The following is a 13,696-nucleotide window of genomic DNA, read 5'->3' as shown; positions in this document are numbered from 1 at the left end:
AGAGAGGGAGACACAGAAACTGAAGCAGCCTCCAGGCTCTGAGCTGTTAGCACAGAGCCTAACCTGGGGCTCGAAGTCACGAACCATGAGATCATGACCTGAGCCAAAGTCGGCCGCTTAACCGACTGAGCCACCCAGGCACCCTGATTTTTTTTTTTTTTTCTTAGGCTCTGGATAAGAGCTGGATGGACCACAATTTGCTGATCCACTCACCTACTGAAGGACATCTTGGTCACTTCCAAGTTTTGGCAGTTTCGTGTTTCATAATCTTAAAGCTGCTGTAAAAATCATCCACGTGTGGACATAAATTTTGGAGATCTGTGTCTTTAACAAATGACCCGGAGACAGATTTGGGGCCTCTGGACCAGATAATCATTTGTTTTGAGGTTGGCGGAGGACCAGAAGCCTGTCCAGTCCCCAAATTCTAGGATTCTGTGAGGACTGTGTATACAGCTCTTAAACGTCAATGTCTGGTTTGGACTAGACCTGTTCCTTGTTCTCTCCGGACTCTTCTCCCCTTAAGCAAAATCACTCTTTCGGCTTAAATATTCAGTGTCAATGTTTACTGCCAGCACAAAATTACCGAATATAAAGAGCATTTTTTTTTAGGGCTGGAGAGAGAGGGAGAGAGAGCTGACCTGGTTTTCCAAGTTTAGGACTGCCTGCGTTCAAGTCGAGACTCCACAAACGGCTAACTGTGACATTGGACCAATAATTTAGCCATTCTGTGCCTCAGTTTCCCCTTTGGTCAAGGTTGTTGGTAATAGTATTTACTTCATGAGGTGATTGTGAGAGTTAACTCGGTTCCTATGTCTAAAACTCTTAGAAAAGTGCCTGGTACGAAGTAAGCTTTGCATAGACCTGACTTACTATCTATTTTCCTCATCATAATTTGTATCCTCATTATTACCGGTTACCAGATATCTGAGCCCTTCTGAGGTGAGGAGTCCTTGCTGGTGACGAGCTCAAGGTTATTTCACATCAGCATGTGCTGCCTGAGTCCGCGGGGACAGGGTGACACCTGTGCACCCTGGTGGCCTGAGGGGAGGAGTCAGTTAAGTGGCTGCCACTTTAGCCCATGCTACACCCGAGGCCAGGGGCCGAGAGCCTGTGTCATTTAAGGCAAGCAGCCAGCGGCCGCTTTTCCCTCACTGGGCAGCACGCTCCTTGCTCTGCCTTCCTTCCCTGGGTGCTGGGTTACAGGTCTCTGGGTTAATAGCGCTTTGGTGGGTTTGGAAGTTCGAGGGTGTCTGTCACTTCGCAAACACCCCTAGGAAGGATGTACCCAAGGAGCCCTGGACTCAAAGGCAGATGGCAACGCAGGTTTAATCCTGGCTGCAGAACCACCTGGTTCAAACCCTGCCCCTGCTGCTTCTCAGCGCCGTGAGCTCTGGCAAGTTTCAGAATCTCCATTTCTTTCTTTTTTTAAATTTTTAAATGTTTATTTCTTTATTTTTTGAGAGAGAGAGCAAGCTGGGAGGGGCAGGCAGAGAGGGGGGGGGGAGAGAGAGAATCCCAAGCAGGCTCCGCACTGTCAGCGCAGAGCCTGACGTGAGGCTCGATCCCACAAACCGTGAGATCATGATCTGAGCCGAAACCAAGAGTCGGACGCTTCACCAACTGAGCCCCCCCAGGCGCCCCCAGAATCTCCACTTCTGAGATGGGACCATTCCTCCCCTGTCAGGGATGTCGTGAAGACAAAGTAAGGTAATGGATATGATAGTTCTTTGGGATCTCTGCACATGTTGATTTGTCATGATATTCTTATTAATGTACTTGTTAATAAATCCGACTGATGAAATGTTGCTTATCGTTTGTAACTGGAAAGATGAACATGAGGTGAAGAGCCTACAAGGGTCTCCTGATGGAAGAGAAGGCAATGTCTTGAGGGACCTTTGCAGCTATGGACATGGAAAAGCGGCAGGAAGATAAGGACCACGGACATCTTTTTTGGCCAGTGAGACCACCCCCTTATAACCGGGTCACCCCAGATCCTACTGGTTTTGTCTCATCGGAAGGAGACTTTCCACATGCCTCCCAGGTAGAAGGTGGGCGAAATTTGCACCTTTTGCCGGCAAAGGCACCGCTATGGGAATCAGCCATTTGGGGGCCAACAACATAATTTCATTTGCCTGTTTCTTTTCAACTTTTTGTTCAAGTCCAATGCGCATACAGAGAAGCACACAGATCTTAAGTGACCAGCTCGATTAGGTTTCTCAAATTGAACACACATGTGAAACTAGCGTCCAGATTAAAAACAAAAAAGAGAAAGAAAAAGGAAATTGTTAGTAGCCAAGAAACCCTGTTGAGGCCACAGTTAAGCTCAGAACTGACCCTGGGTGACAGCGTGCAGTTGGCAAAGCTTGTGTCCAATATCCTGAGCAGCTCTCCTTTTACTTAGCTTCTGGGTGTGGTTCTGGTCGGGACTCATGTCAAAGGGTCCCCCATCCCCAGCAAACCCTGTTTTTAGAAGCTCCTTCATGCTGGGTTGTCAGTGAAAGGGTTGTTTTTCCACGGGCTGCGGCTTCAATCTGAGATGCGAAGGATGGGACTCTCAAGGAGAAATTTCAGGCCTCTGGGAGCCAGAAGTGGGCGCCTTTGGAGACCTCCAGAGAGGCATAAAGGACGTCCTACAACATCTCCCCACAGAAGCAGTGTGGCGTTTCCAGAGCCAGCCCTGGGAAATCTCACGGCCATCAACTGTCTTCCTGTTTGGAGTTCACGTTGCATCGCAAGGTTGGCCGCCTGGTCTAGAAGGAGAGAAAAGGCACAGGGACCGCTCTGCTCAAAGAAGGGCGAAGAAGGGCAAGGGCCGCACTGATGAAAAACAACTGTGAGGTGTGACCAAAACGTCCAGGAAGTCCCAGCTACCTTTCCTGGTGGCTGGTCTCTGCCTGGTGCCTGAAGGCACCGAAGCTAAGCCACTTGTGAACATCCCAGCTGCTGCCCTGCCTGGCAGGCTAGGAGGGCTCAGCTTGGAAGCTTCAGGGGCCAAAAGAAGAGCCTCCCAGGCCTGAGGGCCAAATCCAGAGCTCTGTTAATTAAGAGGGCTTCTCAAAATCAGAATTCCACTGACTTCTGGAAAAGGAAAGAGTGGTCATGCACTTTGGTAGAAGGACATTTTGGAGAGTCCAGATTTAAATTTTTTTTTTTCAACGTTTATTTATTTTTGGGACAGAGAGAGACAGAGCATGAACGGGGGAGGGGCAGAGAGAGAGGGAGACACAGAATCGGAAACAGGCTCCAGGCTCTGAGCCATCAGCCCAGAGCCCGACGCGGGGCTCGAACTCCCGGACCGCGAGATCGTGACCTGGCTGAAGTCGGACGCTTAACCGACTGCGCCACCCAGGCGCCCCTGGATTTAGAGATGTTGATTTTGGCAATTAGATCCCACGGCATCTTCCGGGGTCCTCATCGGTGTCCCCTGAAGGCCTCATTAGCCAAGCCTACATGGGTGCATGGTTCCTCTTCCCCTGAGAATGCTGTGAGCACTGGGGCCACCACGCCTTGGGCAAGGCAGCTGGATCAAAGCTGCCAGCAGGGAAGGGCCCAGGCCTACCTGGTAGCAGCCTGCCCCTTCCTGCCACCTGTGGGTTTTCCTAATACAGGTGTTCGCTGCTTTTGCTCTCATCTTTCTCCTCTTTCCATATTTCCTAGGCTTTCAGGGCACTACTCCACAGAACCTGTGATGAGAACATGCCTTCTAGCTTGTTGCCCATTCATTGGTTCACTCATGTAACATACAGAACTTGAGTACCTACCATATACCAGGAACCATGCTGAGGGAGAGAGAGTGGAGTTAAGACAAGGCCATGCCCTCAGAGAGTTTATATTCCAGTGGGGGAAACAGATAGGTCATTGTGATAAATGCCTCAAGAGAGGTCGGCCCGGATAAACACAGGTAAACTGCAGGAGGACCATCTAAAAGTCAGTGAAGACTTTCTGAGGGGAGTCATATTGGAAAAAAACCGAGTTTTGAAGAAGAAACAGAAGTTAGTTCACGAAGGCAGGGTTGGAGGCTAGGGTGGAGAGGACATTTTGGCTGGAGGAAACCATTCGCTTCAAGGCAAACTGGGAGCAGGGCCAAGTTCCCTGTGGCTCAAAACCCAGAATGCGTGCCACATAGATTTCCCTATTTATTGGAGTTGTGTGATGTTTGCAAAGGGTATTTTCATGTTGTTCCGTGAACCGCAGGTGGGTAGCAATTACTTCAGGAGTGACAATGCCTCTCTGGAGACAGGGCTGGCCAGTGTCTTCTTGGGTCATGGCATAACCTTTATTTTTAGCAGAGGTTCCCAATTTGAGATGATTAAACACCCCACCCCAGTCTCTCACCCAGGCCTGGAGGGTCACTATTCCGTGGCATCTTATTTCTGTTTTGGGTGGTGAGCCTTTCTGGAAATGGGAAATCTGTTGTGTCAGGGCCAGTTTAAGTCTCTAACCTTGGGAGGATCTCACAAAAGTCCAGAGGTTTTATACTTAAGACTGTATTTCTGATGTTCTTTGGGAGGTTGTCCAGCTATTCCACAGTGTAGAAGCTTCCCAGGCCCCCACCCACTCTGGTCCTTCTGGGAGAGAGAGAGAGAGAGAGAAAGCAGGGGAGAGGGGCAGAGGGAGAGAGAGAAAATCTTAAGCTCCATCCTGAGCCCCCATTCCCCCATCCACCCCAATGCAGGGCTCAATCCTAAGACCCTTGGATCATGACCTGGCCTGAAATCAAGAGTCGGACACTCAACAAATGGAGCCACCTAGGCGCCTTTGGGACTTTTCTTTTTGTGAAAAACACAAGTACCATTTATTGCCAAAACTCAACTGTAAAGAGACCATCGAAATGGTCATTTTGCACCATGTTAGGCATTTAAGACAAAAAAGGAAATTAACATTGAGTATCAATTACATGTTACTTACTCTGCCTGTGCTTTCTTAAGTATTACCTCATTGAAGCTCTGTAATGACCCAGTGAGCTGCATGTTGTTGTCCAAGAAATCAATGCCTCGTCCCAGGCATGGTTGGAAAAGGGAGATTTTAAGCAAGAATCCAGTGGCCACGCATTTATGTCATTGCATTCCACCAAGTCGCCTTTTGGCAGCTGCTAATCAATTGGTGGCTGGTGTTTTAACTTCTGTTTCTGGGCCAAATGAGTATTATTTTTATTTATCTCTTCAGGATTCTGTCTCCTGTAATTTCTTCCAGCCCTAGTTAGCTCCATATTTACCATTCATGTCATTAGCCAGTTTGGGCCCCATGGTTTGGGAAATGTTATGAAGAAAAGACTCCTTTCCCTCAGTTTTTCATCTGGAATGTTTCTGTGAATGCCACCTCTCCAATTCCATGAGAGCTGACTGGGAGTGACATGGGTGGTGATTTAAGGATGAATTTGGCAATTGGCTGGCTCCCAGTGCTGGTTCACCTGTTTGAGTCTGTTCCTGTGGCATTGACCTGCCTATCTTAGAAATCTAGACTGCGAATTGGTCAAGGGTGGATGCGGGATTAAGAAGATGCCCGTGTCTGAATTGTGTAACAACTTTGACCCCTAACTCAGCATTAGTAGTGCTACAAAAATATGCTTTTGCAGCAGAGATCGGAGAGGTGAGGGAAACATGGAGGTAAGGGCATAAAGAAACGGTGCTTATTTTTGTTATTGGTTTGTCTCTTGTCTCTAAGTCACCCATGTGCCCCTCCCTGTGGGGACTGGCATGCAGTGATCGGGCTGCCCCTCATCGTTGATGAAATGATTCATCGCATGGTAAAGTGTAAGCTTATTCAGTCTTGAGTAACTAAAATGGGAGCTACCAAGGGTTGTGAATATCCTCCCCCCACCCCCAGAGAATCACAGAATCTTAGAACGGTAAAGAATTTCTAATTCACCCCCCTTATTTTACAGATGAAGAGCCTGGAACCTAAAAAATAAAAATCGGCCAAAAATGATACCTAAACCCTATTGGTATCTTCCGTTGAGTTTGTTTTTCTCATTTCATACTAGTCAGTTCTCTGTTTGTTGGTCATGGGCGAGTAGCCTTACATCCGTTTTATCCCCATGCTATTCCCAACGCTACCAGGTAGGAGCAGGCCTGGAATTAGAACCCAGGCCTCCTGACTTCCAGTTTCATTTTGTCCCCAGGTCCAATCCTGTCATGATTTGGGAAAACTCTAAACTGTGCTCTTGAACCAGACCTTTGGATATTCAGGAAAAAGCCATAGAAAAGGAATATCGTTTGTGAAGTCTAGAGTGGCCCACTGGCAGGGCCTTTCTAGAAAGCATGTTTGTGATTGGAGACGGGGACATAGCAGCCAAAGATGAACAGAAGAAGGGACCGGAGGGAGATTTGGAGGTTGCAAACCTTCAGATTTCATTCACAGGGTCCTTGAAGACCCGGTGGCTGTCAGAGGGAGAGTCATGACACCATTCAACCAGGTCTCGCAGGACCTAGCGAGGGTGGAGGGACTGGTGGGCTGGAAATGCCCCGCTGTCTTAGAGTTCCAGTCCCTTTTACAGCAAAGGTGGCATTCTTTAGGGAGCTGGGGAAATCCCAGATGTGGGGCAGTCACAGCTATAATCACCGGTTTGTGACAGCACTGGCATTTCCAGCGTTGTTTTCCAAACACGCCAACCACCCAAGAGGAAAGGCCCTCAGCAGGCTCTATTTTTGTTTTTGAGGGTCTGACCTAGTAGACCCCCTTAGGGCAATTCCTGGGCATTGTCTCCTCAGGCTCTTGGACTTGCACAGCAGAGGGCTGGATGGTGATGCTCCTTGGAGATCTCACATCCTCCAGGCAGAAACACATCAGTTGCTTTTAGGTTCCCTGGGGAATGTTCTGTTGCCACCTCACTGAGCCAGCGGAGGAGGAAGAAAGACTATGGTGCCAGATAAGGCAACACTGAAGTGTGCGGGCAGGAAATCTGAATCAGACCCCACATCTAACAAGCCTATTCTTAGAGGCTCTTGACAGAGCAAGGGAAATTGAATGCTAATGAAAAGCAGGTTCTCAGAATAGTTTAAAACTCAGCACCAGCCGGCCCCATTACATGTTCCCTTTCGAGCCCAGAGGAAGTCTTGCGCGATAAGCTGAAACAGTACTCGTGGATTTGCGTGAGAAGGGTCAGGGCAGCGACTGCGAAATTAACAGCCGTTTAACTAATTCAGCGGAGACGTTATGGCTGAAGGAAATTATAGGCTCATTCTTGAAGTTTTCAATTATCCAAACAGATGTCCCATCACATGGCCTTCCTTTGTGGGCCAATAGAGAGCGATCCAGCAGAATTGGCATGTAGAACTTCCAGTGTTAAGGAATTGCATTGCTAAATGCTCCATCCAGAAGGCACTCAAGTGGAAACGGGTGGTCAGCGGGGTTGGACAGCATCAGGCTGGATGGACTTGATCTCACCAAGGCACACCTGAGCTTCTAAACTCCTTATTGCTTTTCTATGTACACAGGCACAGGTTGTAGGAAGGGAGGAATGATAAGGGGGAAAGTGCACACACTCGAAATAACTTACTGTGTTTCTCCGGTGAGCTTGCCCGTATCAGGTCTTGCCCTTTCTGTTCATTGCCAGGGAAGCGAATGTGCAGGCTGTTGTGACCTTAGCCTTCCTTTGGTGTCCAGCTCACCTCTCCCTGGTATCATTCCTCTTGCTGGGAGCTGGGACAGCCGAAACTCCCATCATATGCATGATGGTAATAGAGTGCGGCGTTACTGGTTCAAGATTCATTTCAATCAGTGCCTGTGCTAAGAAACCACCATGTAGACACCCGGAGTTGCATATGGTGGGAGCTTCGGGCTCCAGTGTGGAAATACAGGTTTCTAAATGGTGTACATTCCGTTTATTTCCTAAGCTCTGGATAAATTGCCTGATTCATGTAGGAGAGCCCTCATTCCCTGCAGGTTTTGGTTTTAAGGCCCCCTTATCACAGAAGCCTTCCCCAGCCACCTGATGCAAAATATAGCACGCCTCCTCTCCACGTGTCATTTTCCTCCCAGTGCGTATTTCCACGTGAAATATGTTTGTCCATTTATTTGTTGTTCCACTAAAATGTTCACTGCATGAGAGCAAGGGTTCTGCTTGCTTCGTTTATTGTGATATCTTTAGCATCCAGAACAGCATGGGACCTGTCATATGTGTCCAGTAGAAATCTGTGGAATAAACGCAAGACTGGAAAGAGGCTTGCAGAAGCGATATGCTGCCACTCTGTCCATGAAAGGGCCTCATTCCCAGGAGAAAGGAAGGTGCCTGCCCTTTGTAGTTGCTTTCCAATTTATAATTTCTTCGAGCAAATAGTCATCAAGCCCTTGGTACCAGGTGTGAAAGATCCAGCCCTGCTCTCCCAGGGTTCACGGACTGGTGACGGATATAGACCTTTGAATTAGATCCATTCTTTAAGATACAACTCTGGTGTCAGCCCTCCTGGGAGCTGTTCTTGAACACTGTTCTTCCCCAAAGCTACGTTGGGTACCATTTTTCCCATTTCCCCAGCACCCCTGCAGAGCTTGACCACGGCCCACGTGTAAAGCAGATTCCCTTGACAAGCTCTTTAAGAGCAGGGATTACACCTTACTCTCTCCTGAGGATAGCATTTGACATATAGAATACTTGGTAAATACCAGGTATCCTTGTTACTGCCACTGTTATTATGTGCATTCAGTAACCAGCATTCATATGCCATGTATGTATAAGTCTTACAAACAGCACTGTGCTGTTGTATAGTATGATCTGATGCTGTGTTCTATAATATTCCCCACTTCAGGCTCTCCCGTGTTCTGGTGATGTGGTGATCATGTAGGCTGGTATAGAATTGCTACCAAGAGTTCTTAGGGGACTTTGTGTTCCTAGATGCAAGCTGGGTTCCTGATGTACGTCGCAAATCATTCTCTACGAGCTGATGTCAGAACCTCCTCTGAGCCTATGAGCATTTGGTTAATTTCAAAGGAGCTGAGGAAGTCACAGGGATCCTCTCAATAAATACATGTGGGTTCGTGGCATTTTGATGCTGCCACTTTGATGTGGCCGTTTTGATTCAGGGTTTCGGGGACATTTTGTCATGGCCTGAGAAACAAACCATTAAACATACAGCAGGTGTGTACAACTAAGAATTGTGCGCATCACTCAGCCACACTGCTGGACTGCGTGCGTGCGTTTACCTAACACTGTCAGGCTGTTTTGGTGCCTGACACTTTCATTATATCCTTTGGATCTTGCCAGAGCATTTGGTCGAAATGCTTGCTAGTCTCACTTAAATACCAATCGTGTGCCTGAGTCTAACTTCAGTGGCAAAAGGGATTCAAACGAAGCAGGAGGCAGAGGGGTTTACAATCTCAAGGGGACCTAGAGTGATGCCAAAGGCTGGCTGACGGATGCACTCGCCATTTCAGAACACACACAGCCTCCGTTCTTTGTTGGCCGCTTCCTGGTTTGGAGCTTTAGATTACTGGCTGGAGAAATGCTTAAAAATATCAAAAGATCCCAATGGAAACATATGGTCTACCCATGTTAAAAAAGATCGTTTTGATCATTTTCCCCTGCTGTGTTGTAAAAAGAGCCTTTCTGTCTGTTTCCCGTGGAGATTAGAGGAAGTGGTGTTTCTTGCTTGCTGACCAGATTGGCCCTCATGTGCTTGCTGCGAGCAGTCATGCCCTACTTTCTTTTCAGACAGTCTGAGTGATCATTAGCACACACATGACAGCTAGTCAGAGGCTGCCCCAAAACTAACTAGATTGAGTAGATAATTAGGCCACGAAGGGGAGACCGAGATGCTGATATTTTGACTAATATTTTCATTTGGGTATTCTAACCAGATCATGAGACATCATTCCTAATTTCAAAACATTTTGGTAGCGAGTATATTAAGGAGCCTGTTAGGAAAGAGTACGTAGTTGTATTTGGGTCCCTGGTCTTAAATCTGAGACTCTGGAAGCTAAGCTTGGTGTCTTGTTGGAATGGTGGAGCAAACGTCACCCTTGTAATGAACTTGATGAGTACGGTGTGTGCCCGTGCTGCCTAGAGAAAGTCACAACCTATGCCAGGTGTCACGCGAGGCCCCTAACCTATCTTACCATGTTTAATGTCCACAAGGTAGGCATCGAGGCCTTCTTTCTTTCTTTTTTTTTTTTTTAATGTTTATTTTTGAAAGAGAGAGACAGAGTGTGAGTGGGGGAGGGGCAGAGAGAGAGAGAAAGACACAGAATCTGAAGAGGCTCCAGGCTCTGAGCTGTCAGCACAGAGCCCGAGGCGGGGCTCAAACCCACAAGCCGCGAGATCATGACCCGAGCCGAAGTCGGACGCTTAACCGACTGAGCCACCCAGGCGCCCCAAGGCCTTCTTTCGACACACCACACAGTTAGCAAGTGATGGAGGCATGATTTAAAGCCCAGGTTCCCTGTCTCCAAAGCCCACACGATTTCCGTTATAACCAGTGATTCCAAACCCCTGGTCCGCCGATTGGTACTGGTTCCAAAGGAAGGCTTTCCCAATCTCTGGAGACAATATCTGGGTAAGGCTAGCTCCCTCCCATCTTAGAAAGCATTGCCATTTATTCAGAGACCGTGAACTGTCTTTCGCGGTGTTGAAGACTTAAAGGATTTTTTTAATCCCACGATGGCAATTGTAAATGGCAACTAACAAAAGGGTCTTAAGCTGGCAAAGTAAAAAAAATTGGCCTCCCGATGTGAATCTCCAAGCCTAAATTTGAAATCTTACTGGCCTGCCAGTGACCAAGCTGGAAAAAGAGGCAGTGTGCTCATTACCCGCAACCACCCCTGTAAGACTCTCATCACAGCATGGGGCTTATCTGGGAAAGGGCTGGGCTGCACTGAGGGCTGAAGGGGATCACGTGCTTCTTAAAGCCACACTTCTTTGACGCTGAGTAGCATGACTCTTGGGCAGCTTAGCAAAGCCCTGATAATGCAGATGACCTTTTAAAAACCACAGTTGATTGACTTTTTAAAAAACTAGATAGACCATGCTTTCCAAAAGAGAGGCAAAACTTGGGCCGCCCACATTTATGACTTTTCCATGACCAGGATTGGGAAGGCTTGAGCTCAGAGGTGTTTGAATTTAGCGTGACTTAGGTCATGACTCTTCTGACCTGAGATAATCCAAAGGTCACTTTGGGCTATTGATACAAGAATGAAAGAGCTCAGGTTTTGGAGGCAGATATAGCTGGGTTGATATCTCCGTTTCTTTTATTTTTTTTTTAAATGTGATAATGTTTATTTTTGAAAGAGAGAGAGAGAGAGACAGAGCACGAGTCGGGGAGGGGCAGGGAGAGAGGGAGACACAGAATCCCAAACAGGCTGCAGGTTCTGAGCTGTCAGCACAGAGCCTGACGTGGGGCTAGAACCCACGAGCTGTGAGATCATGACCTGAGCCAAAGTCAGACGCTTAATGGACTGAGCCACCCAGGCGCCCCTGTATCTCCATTTCTTCTGGCCTTGTGACCCTGAGCAAGTTACTCTCTGGAAAACAGAGCTGAAATACTTGCCTCTCAGAGTTGCCATGGTGGGCAACTCTTGGAAGAACCTCACCCCGCCTTGTGGTATGCCTTTTCTTTACTATGATGATCCAAGATGCTAGGGAGAAAAGTGCCTGGCGCGTAGATGTTCCACGTGTCCTGGCGTCCTGCCTACAGGTAACTGCAATTCAGAGTCCCCTGAGTTGCTCTGGTTTTTATTTTCCTGCCAGGGGTTCTAGATACCCCCACCGTGCCTGGCGGGAGGCCTGTTTGACCTGCTATTACCTGAACCCCGCAGACTGCACAAGGGGGGCACCCAGCAGGCCCTCACCACTACCTTTGCCCTTCTTGCAGTGCCAACAACATGCCCAAGCAGGTCGAAGTACGGATGCACGACAGCCATCTCAGCTCGGAGGAGCCGAAGCACCGGCCTCTGGGCCTGCGCCTGTGTGACAAGCTGGGGAAGAATCTCCTGCTCACACTGACCGTGTTTGGTAGGTGACAGGGCCTGCCTGTCTTCTCTGGCTGTCTCCGGGCTCTGTGGGGAAGCTGGCTCCCACAGGCCGCCCTCCCCCTGTAAAAGAAGCCCCTCCCCCTGTAAAGGAGCCTAAGGCCTCCTTTGCCCAGGCACGGCTGCCTTGACGATACAGTCTCCCATCCACCTGCCCTAGCTATCTGTTTTCTCCTTTGGGATTCTAGTGGTCCTCACCACCTCTTGTGAGTGTGTGAACACACGGATTCCCCGGCCCTACACACGGAGACTTTGGCCCATCTGCAGTGAGGCCTTCGAATCTCCATCTTAACAAATCTTCTAGGTGGTTCCAAGACAGATGGTCAGCATACCACACTTAGAGAAATACCTGCATGGAGATAAAGGCAGCAGTTGCTGAAAACCCCACGAAGAGGGCTCCCAACGTCTCACCTACGAACACCCTCATTAACTTAGATTAAATTAGCACATTAGCTAATGAGGTCAGGGTAGAAGAGGTTTGCCCAGAAGCCTGGATCTGGTCTGGCTCCTTCACAAGAGTCTGATTCCTCTGCTTCAGACCTCGCCCAGGCTGTGGTTGTCCTTTGGTGTGACTGTTGACACACCTTGGTCTTGGGTTTTCAACCAGGGTTTACTGAAAATGGGGAGATTGCAGTATTTTGTAGTGACATCCACATCATTTCCTCTCTCGATCCCTCCTTGTTCTTCAGCTCTCACTTAGGCTGCACACAGAAGCAATGAACAACTCATCACGCCTTGCCCTTTCCCCACTCCGTTCCATGACTTCTCCTTTGAGTCAGTCATCTTGGATGTCAGCGGACCAGGGTCTGGACTGGGGGCTTGCCACAGCTCAGTTTCCTTAATTAAAGAAGACAGAGGTGTGGTAGGGTTTCCAAAGGTTACCTTCCACATGGAGAAATTTCACTCATCGTAGATTCTAAAGAAGTATATTTTTTACCTGTAGAAGTAAAAACCATCAGGCTTTTGGACACATCACTCCCCTCCCATCCCTGGAGTTAACATCATAGCCCACGGATGTAGGAACTTCCTCCCTCCCTCCTAGCCAGTGGTGCTATGACCTGATTTGTGGTTTCTACAAGGATCTTTTATGTCGGCCCCCTGTCTGCAGAGATCCAAAGTTTGTCTCGTGGAATCCCCAAGTATGCAAAGTGAAAGGCTCCTGCCAGCAACTCTGCCTAAATTGTTTCTTCCCAAATTATACACTTTTAGAGACCCCCCTCCCCGCAATCTGCCATAAAATCAGCAAGTCTAAAGATTATGTAAGAGAACATAGAAGTCAAGGACAAAACTTCTTGAGAATGAGCCATGGGGAAATTGTTGGGAGCCAAAGAAAATAGAAGGAAAAAGAAAACTCGCACTGGCTTGCTAAATCAAATGTTCCTTTTATCTGGTATCCAGTCAGAAAGGGAAGGAATATGTTAAACACCATACCAATGGCCAGGCCTAGGCTTGGAGGGCCTGGGAAGCAGTATCTGGCACTATGGATTATTTCTGACTATATTTCTGACTCTACCAGTGGACAGTATCTTCAAAGAAGTTAGTCAAGTTACCTTATCCTCCTTCTCACAAAACCTTGAGAGGGCTCTCCTTGACCCTGTCAGTACTGCCTTTTAGAATAGTTGGAGGTACACAGTATTCTATCACTAGTCGTCAAAGTCGACTTTACGATCTAATGGTATTTTCGTTACGTGCTGTTCATTATCCGATAATGGAGAAGTATGAGAAAGGTCAACGTTGC

General features: G+C 48.0%; 1 protein-coding gene across 3 annotated transcripts in view; it reads left to right on the top strand.

The window, feature by feature from the left end:
* SLC1A2 (solute carrier family 1 member 2) overlaps positions 1–13,696 on the top strand; it is a 138,125-nt gene that overhangs the window by 76,690 nt on the left and 47,739 nt on the right. For all 3 annotated transcript variants that reach the window (XM_030332762.1, XM_030332764.1, XM_030332763.1), the window contains exon 2: positions 11,802–11,941. In XM_030332762.1, coding sequence (XP_030188622.1) covers positions 11,802–11,941 — 140 coding nt within the window. The remainder of the gene's footprint in view (positions 1–11,801; positions 11,942–13,696) is intronic.

Source organism: Lynx canadensis, chromosome D1, assembly GCF_007474595.2.
Source record: "Lynx canadensis isolate LIC74 chromosome D1, mLynCan4.pri.v2, whole genome shotgun sequence".
NCBI classification, from domain to species: Eukaryota; Metazoa; Chordata; class Mammalia; order Carnivora; family Felidae; genus Lynx; species Lynx canadensis.
The sequence above is the reverse complement of the archived record's forward strand: the minus strand, read 5'-3'. Positions and strand labels throughout refer to the sequence as shown.